This window comes from Mus caroli, unplaced genomic scaffold, assembly GCF_978045245.1.
Source record: "Mus caroli unplaced genomic scaffold, Mus_caroli_1 scaffold_4, whole genome shotgun sequence".
NCBI lineage: Eukaryota > Metazoa > Chordata > Mammalia > Rodentia > Muridae > Mus > Mus caroli.
This window is the reverse complement of record NW_028227259.1, coordinates 100,833,086-100,855,274: the sequence shown is the minus strand read 5'-3', so window position 1 is coordinate 100,855,274 and position 22,189 is coordinate 100,833,086. Positions and strand designations below refer to the sequence as shown.

Genomic DNA, 22,189 nt, shown 5'->3' with positions numbered 1-22,189 from the left:
CTGTTAGCTTGGTGTTTTTGTGGAATTCCTAACTGTGGGAGTGGTCATGTCTCTAACTCCTTTGTCTGTTCTTGAGACCCTTTCCCTGATGTTGGGTTGCCACATCAGGCTTGGCTGTGAGAGTTTTCATCTTGTCTTCTTGTATCTTGTTTGGTCACGTTTAGTGGTCTCTCATAGGCCACCTCTTTTTAGATGGGACATGGAGGGGGCTTGAATCTGGGGTAGAGGGGTAATGAGAGGAGCTGGGAGGAGTGGAGGGAGGGGAAACTGAGGTCAGGATGTATTGTATGAGAGAAGAATCTGTTTTCAATTTTTTCTTTTTTTAAGAAACAGCACTAATAACCATGGGACTTTTGACTTTGGGGCACTTTGGCTGCTGTACACTCACTTGTTCAGTGATACCGGGCCCAAATTCCACCTTCCTTGAGCTGGGGACATAGTCAACTCCTGGAGTGGCAGAAGCTGGGTCTGAGGGCCGTGTGGCACACCAGACAGATGTGAAGGTAGAAAGGTCAGTGCCATGACGGATAACTGGAATCTTCACTGTGCCTGGATTGCAGTAATAGATATACTTAATATTCAGACTTGAGCCAAAACACCTGAGGGCATCTCAGAACACGCTTTCCCCTCCCCTCCTCTCCCCCCCCCCCAACAACAGCATTAGCTCTTCTACATAGTTTGGCTAATCCAATCTTACTGATGCTCTCCTCTACTCTGAAAAGGACTGAGAGGTGACAAAGCTCCCTTTGACTGACTCTAAGGTCAAGAGGAGACTCACAGGAGGATCTTAACCAGGGTGGCACTGGAAAAATAATCCTTGGGGAAAATCAGGTTTCACACACACTGGAGCGAAGACCTGCCACCAAGAAACATCTCAAACCTATTTAAGGAGGAAAAACCCTGAGATGAGAACCTCAGCTGGAAAAGTCGGTAACGAGTTCAGGGACCCACAGGGCCTGGGGCTGCATGTTCTTAACGGAATGTCTTAACTGGCTTGATTTTCCTATTTCATCCAGCAGCGCACACATCATTACTTAAACCATATAGGCTTACGATTCTAGGAGCAAACTTTATCTTTTGGGCCAAAGTGACACCATACTCATCTTTAAGGTGTTTAGTTCTTTTCACAGCCACAGAGAAAAGTTGACTTGAGAACCCCATCAGACACCATATTCTCCTATTGATAGCTCATGTAACACACAGTCATATCAGGGCCCTTGGTACCAGTAAAGGTAACATGATAAATAGAGAAGCAAGGTTCTGATCCAGGCTCTGTGACTGTGCTTGCTGCACAATCCTCTGTTTTGTTTTGTTTACATGAAGGTTTTTAGGGACTTATTCACTTGCTTTCATTTTTTTTTTTTTTTTTTTTTTTTGTTTTTTCGAGACAGGGTTTCTCTGTGTAGCCCTGGCTGTCCTGGCACTCACTTTGTAGACCAGGCTGGCCTCGAACTCAGAAATCCGCCTGCCTCTGCCTCCCGAGTGCTGGGATCAAAGGCGTGCGCCACCACGCCCGGCTCCCACTTGCTTTCATTTTAACTGTAGGAATGTTTGCCCGCATGTATGGATGTGCACAACATGCATGGCTGGTGTCCATAAAGGCCAGAAGAGGGTGCCGGATCCCCTGGAACTGGAGCTGCCACATGGATGCTAGGATGCAAAGCTGAATCTTCTTTAAAAGCAGGAGTGTCCTCAAACACTGGTCACGTCTCCAGCCTCTAGCTGAATAAGTTCTGACAATTTGTTTAACCTCTTTGGGCCTTCGTCTGCTTTTCTATGTAATGTTACCTGATCCACTGAGGATGAGTAAGAACACACAGAGCACACATGGCTTTATGCTTGGCACTCCTAAAGAAAATATTAGTTCTGGGAAGTAGAAAGATGACTCCATGGCTAAGAGGGCTCACTACTCTCACAGAAGATCTTATGTCACCTCTGGCCTCTGAGGGACCTGCATACCTTACACACACACACACACACACACACTCCTAATCTTTAAAAAGTGTTAGTTCCCAATACACCACAGAATCCCTTCAAAGAGGTAGCAGACTTGATCTTCAGTACAGTTACTATCTCCCTCTGCCAGATGCACATGATAAACTTTGAGACCCTTTAGAGCCATGGATGGGGCATAGGCTCTAAAGCAACCCAGAGAAGAGACTTTACCACTGACTCCATGGAGCTAACATATACATGAATACACTCCATTGTGCTAAGACACTGAAACTTGGATGCTTGTTTCAGCAGCTAACAGTGTACTCAATAACTATCACCATCCTCAATGAATCACATTACTGCACAAGCCAAACTGCTTGGCGCCATAACATCCACTGGGCCACAAAGTCAGACCATGAAGCTCCAAGGCAGTTGTTTCTCTGCCATTAACAATCAGAGCAAGCAAAGTGGACAGGATTCTTTATTTTCACTACCTCCCATTGTTGTTGATGCCTGGCAACACATAACATTCGCGACCAACAATATTGCCACTAAGGAATGGCATTCTCCATGTCTTAACGACATTGTCAAACATAAGAAGGAACCTGAGGTGGAGATGGTTCACAGAAACTCAGAGAGACCCGTCTCCATTACCTGCATCCTCACTGATGGTGAAAGCCGTGTTGCCCAGGGAGACAGTTGAGGCATCATTGGGACCACTAATGAGGACCTTGGCCACCGCCTGCCTTCCAATGCGGGCATTGTTAGAAGCATCAGCCAGGGCTATCTCAAACTCCTCTTCCTCCTCGTACTCGCTGTCATCAATGACCATGACATCACAGGTGGACACGGTGACACCGGGTCCGAATATCACACGACTCTCAGCAGACCTCCCTCTGGACTTAAAGTCGGATCCGGATTCCAGGGCATAGAGGCTACTTCCCATGGCTGACTTAGGGACTGTGTAGCAAACGGCAGACACAGTGCTGCTTGAGTCTCCTGGAGTGTAAGAAAGGCAAAGCACATGAACGAGGGCTTCTCAAATTTTAAGATTTCTAGTAACATAATGAGCTTTTCCCTCTGACTGTTTCCATCACCACTTCTGCTTCAACTCTGACAGGCAACCTTCCTGAACCGCAGTTTCTATTAAGCCTGGGGTATAAACCGCTTGAGGATTTAATATACCCTAGATACTTCCCCCAAATAACTTAAAATGGATTTCCTATTCTGTAGATTTTGTGCTCTGTTAATTCACAAGACTCATTGCCCACCATCTAGGACCACAGCTGGTGGAAAGATGAGAGGCATATTTTGGGACTTTAAGTAGCAAAGTAATTGTGTCCTGACGTTAGAGTGATGAGCTCAGTTCACTGCCTTTCTGAAGAAACTTCTGCACTTTAATTCCCCGAGAGACACAAGCTTCTTCAAAAAAGGAAAGATGAAACAATTCAAAACAATATAAAAATACAGACAACTGTGTTCATTAGTGCTGCTACAGCCTTTGGTGACAATCTGCTATAGGCCTGGTGTGGCGGCCCAGAGCAATCAATGGGGCTTGCCTGTCTTCCAAGTGGTATTTACTAAGATTTTGTGCTATCCAAAGTATTTATTTCACTAATACCCTGTCAGCAGATCTAATACTGAAAACGGACACCATCATTTACATTCAGGTGGTCTTGAAGGGATTGCATTCCTACGCATTTTAACGTTGCACGTACTGCACAGTCATAAACCCATAAAATCTTTATTTTAAATGCCTAGCCTTCAAATATTGCCCTTTACTTCCCAAAGGGAAAATATTTTTCATCTGAACATTATACTTAACATCCAGGTAGGGAAATCTTTAAGTATATGTCTGTCCCTCCAAAACCTGAGATTTGTACAATTACGACTTCTCTCCTCGATCACAGTTGGTAAATAATTTATGGAATGGGTGATTGATTAAAAAGGCCAAGTTAATGAATAATTTGTAAGGCTAAATCTAACTAGGCTGTGCTTCAACTTGAAGAATAAATGGAGCTCTAACTACATGCCCTGAGAAGAGAGGCCTTCTGATAAGGCCTCATTCAGGTGGCAAGGCAACTTCAGAGTTGTCCTGGGATTCAGTGGGTTAATATATCAAACAGTATACAAGAGGATTAATGCGAGTGTGTCCTGAGTACTCAGCACACAGAAGAGGCTCAATGGATGTTAGTTATCACCACAGCTCCTTGTCACCCACGGCAACAACAGACCTTGTCTTTTGATGGGTGCAAAGAGAAACCCAGCGCTCTCGTTGACCCGGTAGGTCTTCTTATCAAACTCCAATGTAGGTTCATCCTCAGTGTCACTGATAACGACCTTCGCCTGGGTGAACTCTCCCAGCAGGGCATAGGCTGGCATGCTGAGCCCCACGGTGAAACTTTCGATATTCTCAAATACATCGTCATCGTTGATGACGACAGTGCAGGACTTTGTGCTTTCTCCTTCATCAAATTGAACCTGTCACAAAAGAAGCAAAAGGACTTAAACTGGGCATCACCTTAGCATCCCCTGGTCAGTCCAGAGATTATGAGTACCCAACTTGAGCTGGCAAAGAACTTCAAGGTATCTTCGAGTTCCTCCATCCGCCAACTCCTGTGTCCTGCCTGCAATGCTCAGACATCTCTCCCTGTTCTTCATGTGCCATGGAGGCTGATTTATTGTATAAGAACTCAAAGGACGAAGAGCTATCCTACATCTGGTGACTAGTAAGGTGGGTAAGAATTATTTGTTTTCTTTTTATTAACAGTTGTCATTTGGTTTCTCAGTGCTCTTTCTAATTGGGGGCAAGTTTAACCAAAAAACCTTCATTTTGGAGGACACAGATATGAGTTTCAGGTGTCGATTACCTCCCAAGTAGGTAAATTTATGAAAGTTCATTAGCATCAGGTACTTAATTGATTTATAGTAATAGTTCTTTTATACTATTACTAGGAAAACTAAATAAAAGTCTATCATGAAAGTGCTAAGATATTTTAAAGCACTGCACAGCACAGATATATCATCACTGCCATGCCTATATTATGTATATAATTAAAATTAACAGGAGGATCATGTTGCACTGAATAATTGAGTTTGAGTTCATAAAGTGTCACTTAACACACTAGGCTAATTTAACTTTATATTTGGCTAGACCTTTTGCCATAAAATGGGCTAGGACTATCATATGAATTAATTTAGCAGGTATAATACAGAGAAGTTATTTTGTGTTCACTTAGCTGTAAATGCAATGAGAATGTCCTGATTATATTCTTGTCTAAAAATGAATGAATGAATGAATGAATGAATGAATGAGAAGGGGGGAGAAGAGATAGAGGCAGAGGAGGAGGGATGAATAAAAGGAGAATAAACTGTTCAAGCAGAAAAGAATAATAGGTACTTGTCCAAACTGGAAAGACTGGAAGTGGACCTGGCCTGCTGTTTGTGTAAACCGAGGTAGTTGAATATATGCAAGAACTAGCCAGAAGCCTCTAAGGAACCCAGATCTGGAAGACACATAATTTAAATCAGGCCCCATTATTAGTGCATACCTAATCAACTGATCAAATTGAGCTTTTGCTAATCTCCGTATTTCAAAATGCCCCCAAGAAAGCAAAGCGCTCATTAGATTCTGCTTAAGATCTGGAACGCACTGACAGCTCTTTGTCTTTTCTTGGAAAACGTGACACCCCCTTTCTGAAGGCTCTTTATCTTCCCTGGTCTGTCTACATCCCTGCTGGACATGAAAGGCTTTTACTTAGTCTAGCTGATTTCTGAACTCTGTGAAAGGACAAAGTCCACTGTGCTTTATAGAGACTTAACTTCTAAAATGGAATTGACTTGAAAAAAAGATGAAATAAATACTCATTAAATGCAAGCACTGTATCCTACAGGAGAAAAGATGTGAATTATCCACTCCTACCCCTAACTCATACTAAGTGTGCACTCTACCATTGACTTGTTCTCCGATCTCCTCACTTCCTCTTTATTATCCCCTTACTTTCTCATTACCACCCTGGAGGTAAAAGAGATGCCTTGGAAATTTCTCTGCAGCTCAGGCTTAAGACACTTCACACTCAACATGCCCAAGACAAAAATCCCAACACTCAACTTCAACAAACTCGCTTCCCCTGCCCATCTTCTCATAGCAAGGGCAGTATCATCCATGTCTGCCTTTGGCCCTGTCTCCAATCTCTGCTCACTCCTATCAACTCTAGTCTTTGAAGCTCCCCTCTAGTCACCTCTCACCTATTCTATCCCAAGAAGTTTCCAACTGGTTTGCTTATCTACTCTCTTCCCCCCCTCCAAGCAGAGAGAAAGGAGAGGATGGGGGAAGGACACCAAGAACTGAGGACATGATACATTGCTGAGGTCTTGTCATGAAGCAAAATATAAACAGCTAGAAGGCAGATGCGAATTTACGCCCTGGCAGACACTTTCACGCAGGTTTAGCCAGGCTAAAGAACAAAGGACTATGGGAAGGAAATATAAGGCAGATTTTTGAGGAGGATGCTGACAGGAAGAGACATGCATACGGAGAGAGCACCACCATAGCCTGCGTCCATGCTGAGGAACAAATGGCCCTTCCACACCTACCTGGCCAGCATACTCCATGTAGTCCTGCTGTCCAGGATGAGAGCTGGAACTGGCTGTGCCTTGTTCAGTGCGACACAGGACGATGGCGTACTGGTTCAGGTTCCCAGTCCTCTGCACCGTGACACTGACAGACCCCGCCTTCTCGCTGACGTTATAGCTAGAGACACAGAAAAGTCAGACTCTGGAAATCGGTCTTAGGGTTATGAAGAGACCAGTTGCTCAGTGCTTATCTCTAGTGTTTGGTCACAGAAGCCAGGCATTCCACAGGACAGGCAGTTTAGTGTCTTCAAAAGGTTACATAAATGGATGGGATATGCTTACTACTGAGTCACAGCTCCCATGAACAAGGATACTGGGGTTTACTGTGGAGACTAAGGGTCACCAAGAACATTACATAGGAGCCTCAAACTTCAGAATTCAGAACATGGAGTGGTGACAGACAACCTCTCCAAAGAATGCAGGCTCAGCAGAAGAAGCCAGGGAGGTCTTAAGGGTGAAGTTGTGGCGAGTGCTGTTAGTAACTTAGCTTAGGTAGGAACCCACTGAACCGGGCCTGTAAGATGTGTACAATTGATCCAGGGTGGATTCTGAGCTTGAGTCTGGGAAACAAAGATTTGTAGACAGAGTTTTATGATGTACGAGTTCAGGCAGGGGCCTCAGCCTAAAAGGTGAGCTTTGTTCTGGATGTGTCAAGAGGCTACTTCTTATGATCTTATTGTATAATGAGTAGGTTTGGAAAAGCCACAGAAAGACAGCCATGAACTGGGCTTGAATGCAGCCAATGAGGACAGCCGTTCAATCTGTTGTGTGTCTCATAGATTTGAGTGTTTTAGGCAAAATGTCTTTGAAAGAGTGAACCCCATTGCCAGTCACTGTGCTACTCAGTCCATTACATATTACAGGGTTGCCAACAAAAAAGGGACCCCTGTTTCTCAATTTACTTAATTTTTAGAGGTGCTATAATCAAGAGCAAATCTCAAAACATGTATTTTATGGGGTGATTCTAGTATGGCTAAGAAGGGGGAAGCTGTAATTTGGGGTCCTGGAAGCAAGTTCATTAGTCTTACCTACAATAGAACTGTTTAGAAAGTGATGTTTTAGAACAGCAAATCTCTGAAGTGCTGATTTAAAAAGTGTTTATTCTAGAATAATAACCCAAGTTCTAATTTAACTCAGAGAAACCAGGACCATGCCTGTCCATCACCTTTACCCAACGACAACTCCTGGTTCTCTGGAACTCTCCAGTAGATGAGGAAAATATCTTCAAGAGCCCACATGCATGATGCGGAGTTTGACACAAATCAAAGCAGCCTCGGGAAAACACAACCTGAAGGTCTATTTTCTACTTTCCCTATAAATTCTCCTGGATTATCTTCTGCAACTTGGAGATGGAAGCAAAAGTGCTCGACAGAAGCACTGAAGGAGAATGCTTGAGATTGCTGGTCTCAAGATCTCGTCTTATGGCTTGCTAGCTACATGGCTAAGGGCAAGGAACTCTGCCTCTGTCTGTCACTACTGCTCTGCTACTGTAGGGACAAGAAGAGAATCTTAAAATTGCACAGCTGCAAGTAAATAAGATGAATTAAGTTGAGAATATAGCATCTTGTATATAGATTATATCATACAATCAATATTTCATGCAATTATTTTAATCGCTGTTATCATCACCACCACCACCACCACCACCATCACTACCGTTATCTTCAACGATAATTGTTGACTGAATCTGCCTTCTAAAGTGTTTCAGTCTAACTTACTGGCTTAATTGATTTCTCAACATATAGTGTACAATACAAATGGTACCTGGTATATTTGAAGCTGATGAGAGACCACTGGATATGGAAGACATTGTCGCTGACCACATTGGGTTTGCTGTCCTTCACCAGGAACTGAAAACTATCCATCACTTTCTGGATCTTCTCCTCATACAACACATAACGAATCAACCCCAGGTTCACATGCTCTGTGAGAAAAACAGAGCCCCAGAATCCACTGTGAGCGAGTGAGAAGGTGTAAGACACTCTCAGAGTTCTCCCAGACTAACAAAGCAAGTCTAGTCGTCTAATGGGCTACAGGAACTCATTTTCAAAAGAATAAAAAGCATAGTCGTCTTAAAAACAAATGACTCTTGCTAGTTATAAAGAAACACCTTTTAATTGTTTATTTTATATACCAAACTTTATATTCAGAATTCCTCTTTATGCTCTTGTGAAAGGAGACTCTCAGGGAGGGTCTGGGCAGAAAGCACCCCAGAGTGTGAGTGGGTCTGTGGAGAGTTGAAAGGCAAATTTGAAAGCTGACAGAGACAAGTTTTTGACCTCATCTTCTATGTTGATAGGTTCAAACCAGCCTAAATTCCTTCTAAAGAAGGTGGGGGTGGAGGCTGGGCTGTAGACATGTCTCAGCAGTTAAGAGAACTGGCTGCTCTTCCAGAGATCCTGAGTTTAATTCCCAGCAACCACATGGTGGCTCACATCCATCTGTAATGTGATCTGATGCCCTTTCCTGTATTCAGGTGTACATGCAGATAGAGTGCTCATATACATTAAATAAATAAATTAATAAATAAATAAATAAATAAATCTTGCCCCCTCCCCCCCAAAAGGTACTTTGGAGGGGATGTGCTGATAAGAAAAGCTGGGACTGACAGAAACGAGCCAAATATGAGACACAGCTCTCCATGATTGAGAATCAGGTGGGAAAGGAATGCATAGTGCAGTCTTAGGGACCAGTGTTAAGTCACTACCCAATCACACCGGTCCCCACAGGAGAGGAGCAACACGCTTGTGTAAAACAACAAAACTACCTGCTCTGTGTTGTTCAAAAAGGAAAATATTTCTATCAAGTAGCTAACACATGCAAGATCTTTAACTCCTTGGCTAGAGATGTTTTGTTTTGGTTTTGGTTTTGTTTTGTTTTGTTTTGTTTATGTTATCACCCTTAGAGAATAAAACTGTAAATTTCCTAAGGTCATAAATCTTTCAGTCTGGCAGCCGTTTTCTTGTTTGTCTTAAAAGAAAACCAAGCGGAGCTAGAGAGATGGCTGAGCAGCTAAGAACACTAGCTGCTCTCCCAGAGGACCAAAAGTAGCAGTAAGTGACAGTGGCAAAAATATGGCAGAGCAGCATTTGAATGTGTCTCCCCTTTCTAGGTTCCTGAGAACACACCCTGGGTGAAGGTGGCTGCCGCTCTGCCCGGCTGCAGCTTGTTCTCCAGGTAGCCATGCATGGGGCCTGTGGTGACGTCATAGATAAGCTGTGAGTCCTCTGTGTCTGGATCCATGGTCAGCAGTTCCTTCTTGGTGATCAGGTTGGTTGCCTGGAATAGAAAACCCATTAAATGCAATTCCTGAGGCGGGAATTAAGCTGGAGCAAGACCTTCTGACTCAGATTTAATTCAGTTCCACGATGATTTACGGAGAGCATTTGCTGCACAGAAAAGTCTGTTACGATGGGAGAGACCTGAGAATGGAAACCACACCAGCCTCTGCCCTGGAAGTTTTCACAAAGAAAAGCTCCCACACAAGGTCAATAGGGCAAGAGTTTATGTGGAAATAAGAAGGGGATTTCAGTTCGGCTTTGAAAGAAGATTTGAACTCTGGAGGAATGATATAATAGAGAGAAAATGGCTAAGCCTTATACCTTAGGAGAGTCACTGGAAATCCTGAAGTTGATTAGAATATGCTGTACTCACCCACTCAGTCAACAGAGGGCAAGGTGAGAAACTCATGGCAAGAAAGAGTGGCAAGGCATACTCTGCATTAGTGGGCTTAACCAGAGAAGGGTAGGGTGTTAGCCTCTGGATTTCAAAAAGTAGAAGTCATCAGTGACTTTACCATGCACTTATTTATTGAGACAGGGTCTCATTGTGTAATGTAGACTGGCCTCTAACTGGAATCCTCCTACATCAGTCTCTAAAGTGCTGGGTACTCTATATAGTGATGTGCTGCTACACCTGGCCATTGGAAACATTAATAACTGTTATTGGGATAGAAGAGGGATGGGAAATAGACCTAAGATGATGAATACTGAGAAAAAAATCAAACAGTATGCAAGAAAAATTTATACTGGGGTGAATGTGTGTGTGTGTGTGTGTGTGTATGTGAGACTGCATGGTTACACATATGCATGTGGAGACCAGAGACCAGAGACCAGAGACCCATGTCTAGTGTCTTTGTTGGTTGCTTTCTATCTTGTATGATGGCAGAGAACCTCTTGCTGAATCTGAACCAGTCATGTTAGGTTGGCTTTCCAGTGAGCTCCAGGGATCTGCTCACTTCTGTGCTTCCAGCACTGAGGGTATATATGCATGTATCAGTGTGCCCAACTTTTTACATGGGAGCTGGGGCTCTGAACCTGTATCTTCACGCCAGTGTGGGAATGCTTTCTTGATTGAGCCTTTTATTCAACTCCATCGTATTTATCTTAAGAAACTCAACAGTTCAATAGCTAGACCCATAGCTAATCTAATCAGCACCATGAGGACGCCAAGCCTCAGCACAGGGAGACTATCACAGATCAACGTTCTAACACAGGAGGAAGAAGCATACATGTGTTGATGCTGATGCAGGTTTAGTGCTGATTTGCTACCACTTCAAAACGATGAGATGTACCTTTAAACGACCCATTGGGAACTAGGAAATGGGGGAAGAAATCTCTGAAGTAGGGGTCTTCCGAGGAAGATGACCTACAAGGATATCTGCTCCTTTCTTTCCAGGGCAAGCATTTAATGTTCCTTAAAGTCCGTTCTCCCCTTCTAGACGTTCTCCATTGTAGCTGGGCACCTGCACGCCCAGTTTGAGACACTATTTCCCAGCTTGCTGTGAAACATCAGTGCGCATCTGACCAATTTCTTGCCAACAGAATGTAAGTGGATATGACACATTCAATTTCTGTCTCGCTGAAAATGAAGTCTCTTAGCCTGGACTTCTGTTTTATCCTTTCTTTTAGATGGGATACTGACTCATTTCTGAAGAAATCTGTCTGTGTATTCAGCAACAGGCACTCAGCGATGGGCGGCACCATCACAGTGAAGAGCCTACAGTGGTAAGGGGTAAGGCGATAGGCACAGTCCTGGCCAAACACTTTCACATCACATGTGGTATAAAATTAAGAAATGACTCTCTTATTTGACCTGCTGTATTTGGAGGATCTTTGTGTAGGGTGGTAGGGTTATATTAACATCACAAGCTAACTGATGCTAATGATTTAAATAGGTGGAGAATCTGAACCAAACCTTTGGGTTCACCAGCCTTAGGAAAGCCAGGTCACGAGAGTGGTGGGCGAGCTGCTAGTCTGTTCCTAAATAGCATCGTGATGAGGACTTAGCCTACCCTGAGAACTGAGCAGAGGATATGGTAGGTAGGATATGACATACCTTGCCATCCATATACTCCAGCCATTGGAGCCCCAAATTGGTGACAATTCTAGGGGTGCCGTCATCCACTGGGAGAATGTCCACATGGAACTGCTGAGGGGCTGCTGTCATGATCTGCAGAGGGAGAGAAGAGCACTCGTCCTTGATGCTGAAGTTTCCCAAACACTGTACCTAGATGTTGCAATTTCCAAACTCTGTGCACATGTCAGAGACAGAGCACAGCTAGCTTTCACCTCTTTTTTTAAAAAAAATATTTATTTATTTATTTAATTTTTTAATTTATTATTTTTTTTTTAGTATTTTTTTTATTACACATTTTCCTCAATTACATTTCCAATGCTATCCCAAAAGTCCCCCATACCCCCCCCCCACTTCCCTACCCACCCATTCCCATTCTTTTGGCCCTGGCATTCCCCTATATTGGGGCATATAAAGTTTGCAAGTCCAATGGGCCTCTCTTTCCAGTGATGGCCAACTAGGCCATCTTTCGATACATACGCAGCTAGAGACAAGAGCTCCGGGGTACTGGTTAGTTCATCATGTTGTTCCAACTATAGGGTTGCAGATCCCTTTAGCTCCTTGGGTACTTTCTCTAGCTTCTCCATTGGGAGCCCTGTGATACATCCAATAGCTGACTGTGAACATCCACTCCTGTGTTTGCTAGGCCCCGGCATCGTCTCACAAGAGACAGCTATATTTGGGTCCTTTCAGCAAAATCTTGCTAGTGTATGCAATGGTGTCAGCGTTTGGAAGCTGATTATGGGATGGATCCCTGGATATGGCAGTCTCTAGATGGTCCATCCTTTCATCAGAGCTCCAAACTTTGTCTCTGTAACTCCTTCCATGGGTGCTTTCACCTCTTAAAACAACTGCCATTAGACCTCAGGGAGAAGTGACTGACAGGGTGAGTCTAACACGTGCACAGAAACAAAAAGCAAGGATATCTCTGCTCAACCTCATCTACTGTAGATGTTGGCTTTTGTGTGTATGTGTGTGTGTGTGTATACACACGTTCATTTGTGTATATGTGTGAGTGCATGCCTTTGTGACTGCATATGTGTGTGCATGTGAATGAGTGCAGCAAGTATGTTTGTGTGTATGTATGTGTGCCTCTGTGTATGTGCATGTGTTAATATGGCATCATGCAACATTATTTAGGTTGGCCTTGAGTTTCTGAGCTCAAGTAACCCTCCTGCCTCAACCTCCATAGTCAACGGGACTACCAATATGTCCCATTGTGCTTGGGTACACTTAAGTCTTCTTTAGTGGATGTCACAATGGTTAGATTTATAACAATAAATACTGTTTTCTCTCATGTAAGGTTCTATATTTTAAATTATGTAACTGACATGGAAGTAGAAAGGGGACCATGAGAGGAGAAAAATAGGTCTAAAGGGAGGGGCATCAAGAGGGGATGTTGCAATACATGTCAGTCACATGAAAGCAGAAGGTGGTACCTTTGGGGAAGAAGGGACCTCCAAGAGAGGAAGCCAGGCAGGCCAGTGGGGAGTATGAAAAAGAACAAAGTGGAAAGACACATACATATATGAAAAATGCTGGAAACCAATTACCCTGTACACTAATTTTAAAAATTAACTACAAAAAGAAACAACCTTGCCTAAGATGAAACAATACACAGCTACTTTTTCTCTCAGTATCTTGTGTTAAAGTTTTCATGAGAGGCTGGCAAGCAGCATCATTAAAATGTTAATGCTGAAGGCTCCAGGTGGGGTCAGCTCAGACAGGGAGGGAAGCTTCTAAGGACAGAGGGTTTTCCTTTCCTTTTCTTTCCCTGGTTTTGTTCTTGTTTGCTTTAAGGACAGTGCTCTCTCTGTGGGTAAGAGGCACAAGAATAAAAGCATTTACGGGAATGAATGGTGGAAGGGATTTTACATTTTAATTCTATCCCCAGAGAAGGGAGACCAGTCTATAGACAGTATACATGCATCCTGGCTTGTTCTGAGTGTGTATCAGCTGCAACACAGGGCAGAGAGCTACTTACTACCTTTTTGTCTCTCTCAACCCACCTTCTATACAATCTCCATTTCTTAAAGTGACAGGGTTCCTCAGAGGGCTTGTTCTGACCCCTAGGTTTTTTAAGAAGGTATCCATTGCTGACATATTTTGATTTATGTTTCTCCTTTGAAAGTCAAGCTAATCAGAAGCAGCTACAGTGAGAAAGGACAAAGTGATAGCCTTCCTGGTGACACCACCGAACAGATAGAGCAGACGCACACAGGGCAGAGGAATCCCAAAAGCCATCGCAGATGTGATGAGCAGCCCAGGATGGCCTTCTGGGTCTCTGAAGGACACAGGATGTTGTCCTTTCCAGGAGTGTAATCGTCTCCCACCAGTGAAGGACAGACACTCACCAGGAGCGGGAAAGACCCTTTCTGTCCTGGAGGAACAGCAGGCTCTGTGCACACTGTTCTCCAACACTGCTTCCGTGGAGCTGTACATAGGTGTGTGGGGTGTTGGGGTGTCCCCAGCCCACCTTCTACCAGAGATGTAGTGACTCCAGGGGGAGTTCATGGAATGGCAAGTTCTGTTAATGAACAAAGTACTGAGCAAATGGTGCACAAGGCGGTGGGTAAGGAGTTTGAACATACGTCACTTGTGTGTGTGTGTGTGTGTGTGTGTGTGTGTGTGTGTGTGTGTGTGTGTGTATGTGTAGAGCCAGAAGTCAACCTCAGGTATTGTTCCTCAGTAGCTAACCTGGGGATTGCTCATTAGATTAGGCTGGCTCTAGAGATGAGCCTGTCTCTGTCTCCCCAGTGCTGGAATTATAAGCACACCCCACCATGCTAAGCTTTACTCATTGGTTCTGGAGACTGAAGACAGGTGCTCAAAACCACACAGCAAAGGCTATCAAACTCAGATCATCTCCCCAGCTCCCTTTCCCTCAATCTTGGCGAGAGAAAACCTGGGAAGTCGCTCAACCTCAACAGCAAGGCCTCTTATAGGATACACAGGCTGATCCTAAAATGGTAATGATGAAGATGAATATAGACATTCTCTGATGTTTCTGTGGGTCTGCCATGGGGCAGAGGACCCCATGAACTTAGGAGAGGAGGAACTACCTCCATTTTATAGATAGGGAAGCTGAGGCTTTCAAAGGAACATGACTTACAAAGACACTCAGCCAAGTGGCAGAGCCAGGACTAAAACTGGTAAAAATCCTCTTAAGAGCGAGAAACTCTCAATGACTGGTTGGAATGAGGAGTCTTAGAACACACACACACACACACACACACACACACACACACACACACACACACATGAGGAGAGGAGGAGGGGGAGGGGAGAGGGGAGAGAGAGAGGGAGAGGGAGAGAGGGAAGAGAGAGAGAGAGAGAATAGAGCCATGTGACATAGAAATATCATATGGAAGAAAAACTCAAAAATAAAGAGTAACATTGGTGATCATCACTCTGTCTTACTGGGGTTCACTAGCAGTCACTCTATCAGAACTGTCCCCTTTGGTGTTTAGAAAAGGCACTAGAAGCCACAATTATTGTGCGATTGTCTTGAAAAACCAAGGCCTAAGAGAAATGACTTGTCCAGGGACAGTGTAGTTAATTTTAACAGAGTAAGAACTCAGTACTGTGCTGTGTGCAACCATCCCCATGTGGCCTCTGACTGCTTTGCTAGGCCTCCTCAGCACCGGCCCTCACCTCTTCTTCTCCCTCTTCAATGATAAAGAAGGGGTTGGTCCCATCAGAAACGGTGAAGGTAAATCGGTCTTTGAGGGAGTTGCTGCCGTCATGGCTATAGCTGACACGGTTCTGGTAGATGTCTTCCATAGTGAAGGAGGAGGCTTGGTGAAAATGCTGCCCTCTGGCAGTTCTCTCGATGGTGCCATGACGTGGAGGCTGCACAATGGTGAAGGTGATGGATTCAGCCTGCCAGGGAGAGAAAAGCAAGAGGCAAGATCACAGAGTGTGTGATGGCCAGGCTGGTCAAGGGAAACATCAAATACAGCCTGTGTTTTCTTTATAGATGCCAAAAAAGCTAGTGAGGGGAACACCTTCTTTCTTTACCGAACTGGACTTACATCTTAGAGCCTTCATCAGAACAAAGAGCATTTACACTTGCTTTCTCATGACTAGTGGTTCAGGCTGGATTAGAGGAAAATGGGAAGGTTGGGACTGCCTATTCCCTCCTCCCTCCCTCCATCCCTCCCTCCCTCCCTTTTCCCTCCCTCCTCCTTTCCTTCCTCTCTCTCTCCCTTTCTTCTCTGTCTCTTACTCCAGTCAAGGGTCTAAGGTAGACTCCTGGCATATTTTCTGTTTTCTTCATAGCTATGCCTCTAGAGAAGAGTCTACAGCCCAGAGGTGATGGACATCTGATGAGAGCATGGGTAAGTGAATGGAGCAGGGACACAAGAAGGAGGCACATAGGCCTAATAGGTGAGTACAGCAGTGAGTCCTGTGCATGCCCAGTCAAGTCCACAGGATCAATGCTTGACCCAGGCAACCTCTTGAGAAGAGAGCTTGGTCCCAATAAACCAAGTTTTTTTTTTTTCACAAAGCCTTGTCTTGGAGTTTGCTCAAACTGTGATGACCAGACACCATGAAGAACGTCTGGGTGCAAAAAGTGAAAATGGAAGAGAGGCAAGAGAAACAGGAAAGACTTAAAGGTGATAAACACTTTGGGTAAAGTGCCACCTGTCTTATTAGGGATAATAATAAAATCTATCATGTAAAGAGGGTAGTCATGGGCTGGCAAGATAGCTCAGTGGGTAAGAGCACTGTTCTTCCGAAGGTCCTAAGTTCAAATCTCAGCAACCACATGGTGGCTCACAACCACATGGTGGCTCACAAGAGATCTGACGTCCTCTTCTGGCGAGTCTGAAGACAGCTACAGTGTACTTATGTATAATAATCAATAAGTCTTTGGGTCAGAGCAAGCAGGGACTGAGCATGAGTCTGAAGACAGCTACAGTGTACTTATGTATAATAATCAATAAATCTTTGGGTCAGAGCAAGTAGGGACTGAGTAAGTGGGGCTGACTGGAGTGAGCAGGGTTGACCAGAGCAAGCAGAGGTCCTAAAACTTCAACTCCCAACAATCACATAAGGCTCACAACCAGATGTATAGCTACAGTGTACTCATATACATAAAATAAATAAATAAATCTTTTTTAAAAAGGGGGGGTTGTCATGTGCAAGCTGAGGTGAGAGTGAATGGACGGAGTTCGAGATGAACTGAAAAGCCATTTCATCTCCAACTTGATTTTTCCCAGAAGGCCGAGGTATCTTCCATGTTTACATCTTTTGGGGGGTTTGTGCTCCCCTCAGCAGTGGGCACAACTATCAAGGTGCATCACCAAAAAACCAGCAGCCGCCACCAGCTCTGCTTCTTCTCAGCCTGAGAGCTCGGGGGAGCCACTCACCTCTGTGTCCACATCCACTGCCTTCAGCTCAAACTCGGTGATGGTCTTCCTCACACCCTCTTGCACACGCATGCCCTGGTTCTGTACAAGGGGCCGCGCATCATCCACAGGGTGAATAGTGATGGGGAAGGTCTGTGTCACCTAGAACAGTAACAGGTAGGTGGGGTACCTGTTTCCAGTACCACCCACTCCTCAGTTCTTAACCTGCCTGACTCCCAATGAACCCTGACGTGAATCTTCTTGGGCTCAAGCCTTTGGCTGTCAGGGTTGTCAGGCTGCTCCTGTGTTGTGGCTAAGAGCAGGATATCATGATGGTCTCCTATCTCCAGTGTGCCTGCCCGCTCCCCTCAAAGAAGAAACCTAGGAATCGAAGCACTCGAGGATAGACCATCGGGCCTCTTACCTCATGCAAGCCATCAGACAGCACGAAGCCGAAGGCGTCTGATTGTTTCCCGGTCCCACTAGAACGGACATATTGAACATTGCGTGAAGCCAGGTCAGCTTGAGTGAAGGAACTAATCTGGATGCCTAATGAGAGGAGAAGAGAGAAACAGAAGGGATGTCAAAACACCAGCCATTCCTCCAGGCCAGGGAGCTGTCAGTCTTCTCTATCTTACACACAGGGTTGATGCTCTGTCCTTAAGGACCCTGTGCAATTCGTAGACGGTTTTTCTGCAACCATGTGTTCTTTGACACTATATGCTAACTTGATTACCAAGGCTTTTGTTTGCCATGGTAACAGCAGGTGTTCAATAAGTGTTCTTTCTTTCTTGTATGCAGCTAAAATCTCTGTAAGGTGAGTCTTCCTGTCCAAACTCTACTCTATTTTATATTCTCCCGTTCCTTCGAGATCCTTTTTGAAACACAGCCCTAATTTTTAGCGTTGTGTGATGAGTTGCCTTTGACCACTGCAGTTATGTGGTCTGACCATACACAGTGTGCCTGTGGGATTGGTGAATCAGCTCAGCCTCTGTAATTTTACTTAACATCTTTGAAGGTCGCTTGCTTTCAACTTTCAGGTCTGTGATCCTAGCTTCTCATATGTTATTTTAGCCAGGCAGGTAGTCATAAGATTTACTGCACGACTTTGGGGTTTGAACAATCATCTTATATCAAACTGAAAATGACTTAGAAAACAGTATCCTTTAATAACATGACATTTAAAAAATATAAAAATTTAAGCAATTAGAAATAATTATGTTATTTACACATTATGTTATTCAAACACATATTACTTCTATTTTTAAATGCCTCCAATTTAGCAAAACCAGTCCAGAATCCTTGTTAGTATCTTAGGGATACAGGGACTTATTCTCAAGCATCAAGACTAAGGCATTCTGGGCTGAAATAGTTCTTGGGAGGTAGAGACCAGAAGGTCAGCAGTTCAAGGTCATCCTCAGCAACACAGTGAGTTTCAGGCCAGCCTTGACTACATGAGAAAAATGAAGTTGAAACAAAGGTGGGAGTAGAGTTCAGTGGTAGAATATTTACCCAGCATGCATGAGGCCCTGTGTTTGAGCCCTGGTACCACAAGAATAATAAAACAAGAGACTGGTAGAGTGTCCCAGCTTCTGCTTCTGGGCAGTGAGACACTGATCTAGTTCATTTAGCTTTTATTTTGGCCTTGACATTCCTTTACTGCTTCCTAAGAATTATTATTTTTCATTGTTAATCTTGGTAAAACCAGTATTATTTTACAACAGATTCCACTTTGACTGATATCTGTTGAAGTGTGATATCAGTATCACGAACTTTGTCTTTAAGAGAGAGAGAGAGGAAAAAAATCAACCCACACTGCTTCCATTTGCGTCTTTATCATTTGAAATTTGTCACCCAGATGTAAGAGCCTTCAGACTACTGGGGCATTAATTTTCTGATGAGGCATTTTATATTTCTGCACTTGCTATATCAGTTCCTGACAGGGAAGAAATGCAGTTCCTAGCCTGGCAGCTTTGTCTTATGGCTGGACAGAAGTCCACACCATTCTTTAAAACTTTAATAACTCCTGGGGTTGAAGAGATGGCTCAGTAGCCTAGCACACTGTGGTACAATGTATGAGGGTCTGAGTTTGGATGCCCATAATCATGTAGGAGTCGGGCATGGTGATATATTTATACTGAGGGTAGAGGGGCATGGAGACAGGTGGATCACTGAAGCCCACTGACCAGTTAGCCTGACTGAATCAAAAAGCTCAAGGTTCAGTGAGGCAGAAAATGATCAAAGAAGACACTTGGTCTCTGGCTTCTGCACACTCATGCAAGAAAGAGCATCTGCATGTATGTGCACACACATGTATGTGCACACACAGAAACAAGTATATAGACCTCACAGACACAAACAGACAAAATTTAATAACTGAGAAATTTAAATCCCTCTTTCCTGTTGTGGATCCATTTTCATGCTCAATGGGAAAATACACATTTAGCCTCTCCTAGGCATCTGGCCACCCAACTCCCTGACCCTTTGAGGCATTTCAGCCTGATGATGGCTGATTGATTGTGGCTAATTCCTCTTGGGAATCAGGCTCTGGGCTTTGGGTTTGAACCTTTTCCCCCATTTTCTTTTTAAAAATAATTTTATTGAGTTAACTTATAGATGGTATTAACAGCATATTGTTAGAACCGCCACACAGTAAATTGCACATATTTGAAGTGGACACCTCTATAACCTCCAGGTTTCCAATGAGACTGCCACAATCAAAGTAGTGGACATGTCCATCATTCCACAAGTATTCACAATGACACTTCATAATCCTCCCATCCCTCTCTCTCTACTCCATCCTCATTTTTACATAATCATGAATCGTGCCAGTTACTACACTTTAGCTGGTGAGCTTCTCTGCATTTACATAAATATAGTATGTACTTGCTTATTCTTGGTTTCCTTCATCTAGCCTAGTTATTTTGAAGTTTAATATGCATTGATAGTTTAATTCTGGGTTGTGAGCATGGCAAGGTTAGTAATGTGCCTGCTGCACAGGCATGAGCAACTGAGTTTATTTCTTCATGATGTAAAAGCCAGGTACAGTGGCACACAGCAAGAAGCCCAGAGCTGAAGGGCTGGGGATTGGATAGGTAGAATTCTGACCATCACTGGCCAGTCAGCTCGCTGGACTGATGAACGCCAGGGTTCATAAGGGGCCTCATCTCAAAATAAGATGGACAGTGATTGAAAAAGATACTTGATGTGAACCTCTGCCCTCTGCTCACACACCCGCACACGCACACGCATATGCACACACACACACACACACACACACACACACACATACGTTACCCCCTTACAAAATATTCATTCTTATTCCATCCAATGATCATAATTTGCTTATATATACCCCCATTGATGGGTGTTTTGGATACTTCCAGACTTCCAGCCTGTGCTATTAGATATAAGGCTACTGTGACTATTTGTGTTCTTGACTGTGTATGGATGTAAGTTTTTATTTTGTTCAGATAAATCTCCAGCAGTGGAATTCATGCTAGGCATGTATTTAGGAAACCAGCACAGACATGCCTTTCCAAAGCAACAGAGCCTCATCCCATTCTTCCAGAGAGGGGGAGTATGGTCTTAGCCTGACTTTCTCAGTTTAGTCTAGGAACATTAAGCATCTCCTGTGGGCAAAAAACTACTGGCTTGCTTAGTGATATAGCATTTTGCCTGGCAACAGCCATGAGAGATCAGGGTGGGCATAGTACTACCATTTAAAATTAATAGGGATGTGATAATAGAATTGCTTATGTAGTTAAGGAGCTACATCATCGATGCAAGGCCACAAGGCTGGAAGAGAGCAATGCTGGGGCTGGAACCCAAGTGTTCAATTCTTAAGCTGAGGCCTCCCAGTCCTTACTTAAGGGTCACCTAGATATCTTGGATTTTACCCATAAATTCATGAAATTTTCAGGATAAAAGTAGTCTGTGCCTAGTGAAAATTATATTTTAAAAGGAGGATCAGCCATGTAAATCATAAGTCAACAACCACTGAAATATGACTGTGATAGTATATATTTTAGTTGTTCTTCAAATATACTTGATAGATCACACCCTCATTCTTTTCTGAACTGTTGGACTTGGCCTGTGCTTACCTGCCAGAGAAGTAAGTAAGAACTATGTGTAGAATGTGAACTTCAAGAAGAGAGGTGTGTGTGTGTGTTTATGTGTGTGTGTACATGTACACACCTTTGTTTCTCCCTAATATGCATCTAGAGCCGTACCTGATAGGCCCCGGCCACTCACAGAGTGTCTGGTGAACACAATCCTTTAGCATCTATCATTAATGCCTAGCAGTCACTACTGATTAGATTCTTGGTCTCTGTATACCTTTTCTTTTTAGAAGTTTAGCCTTTTTTAATTGGATGCTGGAAGAGGACGGTTACTCACTTGTCAGCACTAAGGAAAGCACAGTCCCCTACTGGCTGTCACAGCAGGTAGCTGTTGCTTGAAAGGCTTGAAGGCTTTTAATCCCATTGAAGGTGTTTTCAGTCACCAACCTGCTGGTTAAACTATGTATCTGGCAGTGTGACAAGAGACCCATATTAACCCTGTCATTTTTTCCAATTCCCCGGAAGGCCCACACATTAGAGAAAGCCTGGTCCAGGTCAGGGAAGGAGGCAGAGGAAAGTATCTTTGGAAAAATTGCCTTCTTAAAGGAATGTTGGGTGATGCAACCAATGTTTGCCTTGCAAACTGCAGTATGGGGGTCCTGTCATGCCCTGTCCACAGCAGTTGTGCTGGGGGGGCAGGGATGGGAGCCTCTCTAATTCCCTGCTTCTGAGTTCCTCTGCAGCATCTCAGTGTGAGCTAAACTGTGTTTCCCCTGATTTTAAATCACATGTTGAAATCTCAATTCTCAGTACTGCAAAATGGTCCCTTTTCTGGAAACAGGGTCCAAG

General features: G+C 43.9%; 1 protein-coding gene across 2 annotated transcripts in view; it reads right to left on the bottom strand.

Annotated features, from left to right (window-relative positions):
- The window catches only part of Fras1 (Fraser extracellular matrix complex subunit 1), a 419,154-nt gene that overhangs the window by 41,378 nt on the left and 355,587 nt on the right, over nucleotides 1-22,189 (bottom strand). For both annotated transcript variants that reach the window (XM_021162463.3, XM_029477538.2), the window contains 10 exons: nucleotides 17,704-17,828; nucleotides 17,301-17,441; nucleotides 15,580-15,807; nucleotides 11,908-12,021; nucleotides 9,699-9,849; nucleotides 8,335-8,494; nucleotides 6,532-6,688; nucleotides 4,170-4,416; nucleotides 2,590-2,934; nucleotides 389-549 (listed from right to left, as the gene is read on the bottom strand). In XM_021162463.3, the coding sequence (XP_021018122.1) occupies nucleotides 389-549; nucleotides 2,590-2,934; nucleotides 4,170-4,416; nucleotides 6,532-6,688; nucleotides 8,335-8,494; nucleotides 9,699-9,849; nucleotides 11,908-12,021; nucleotides 15,580-15,807; nucleotides 17,301-17,441; nucleotides 17,704-17,828 (1,829 nt within the window). The remainder of the gene's footprint in view (nucleotides 1-388; nucleotides 550-2,589; nucleotides 2,935-4,169; nucleotides 4,417-6,531; nucleotides 6,689-8,334; nucleotides 8,495-9,698; nucleotides 9,850-11,907; nucleotides 12,022-15,579; nucleotides 15,808-17,300; nucleotides 17,442-17,703; nucleotides 17,829-22,189) is intronic.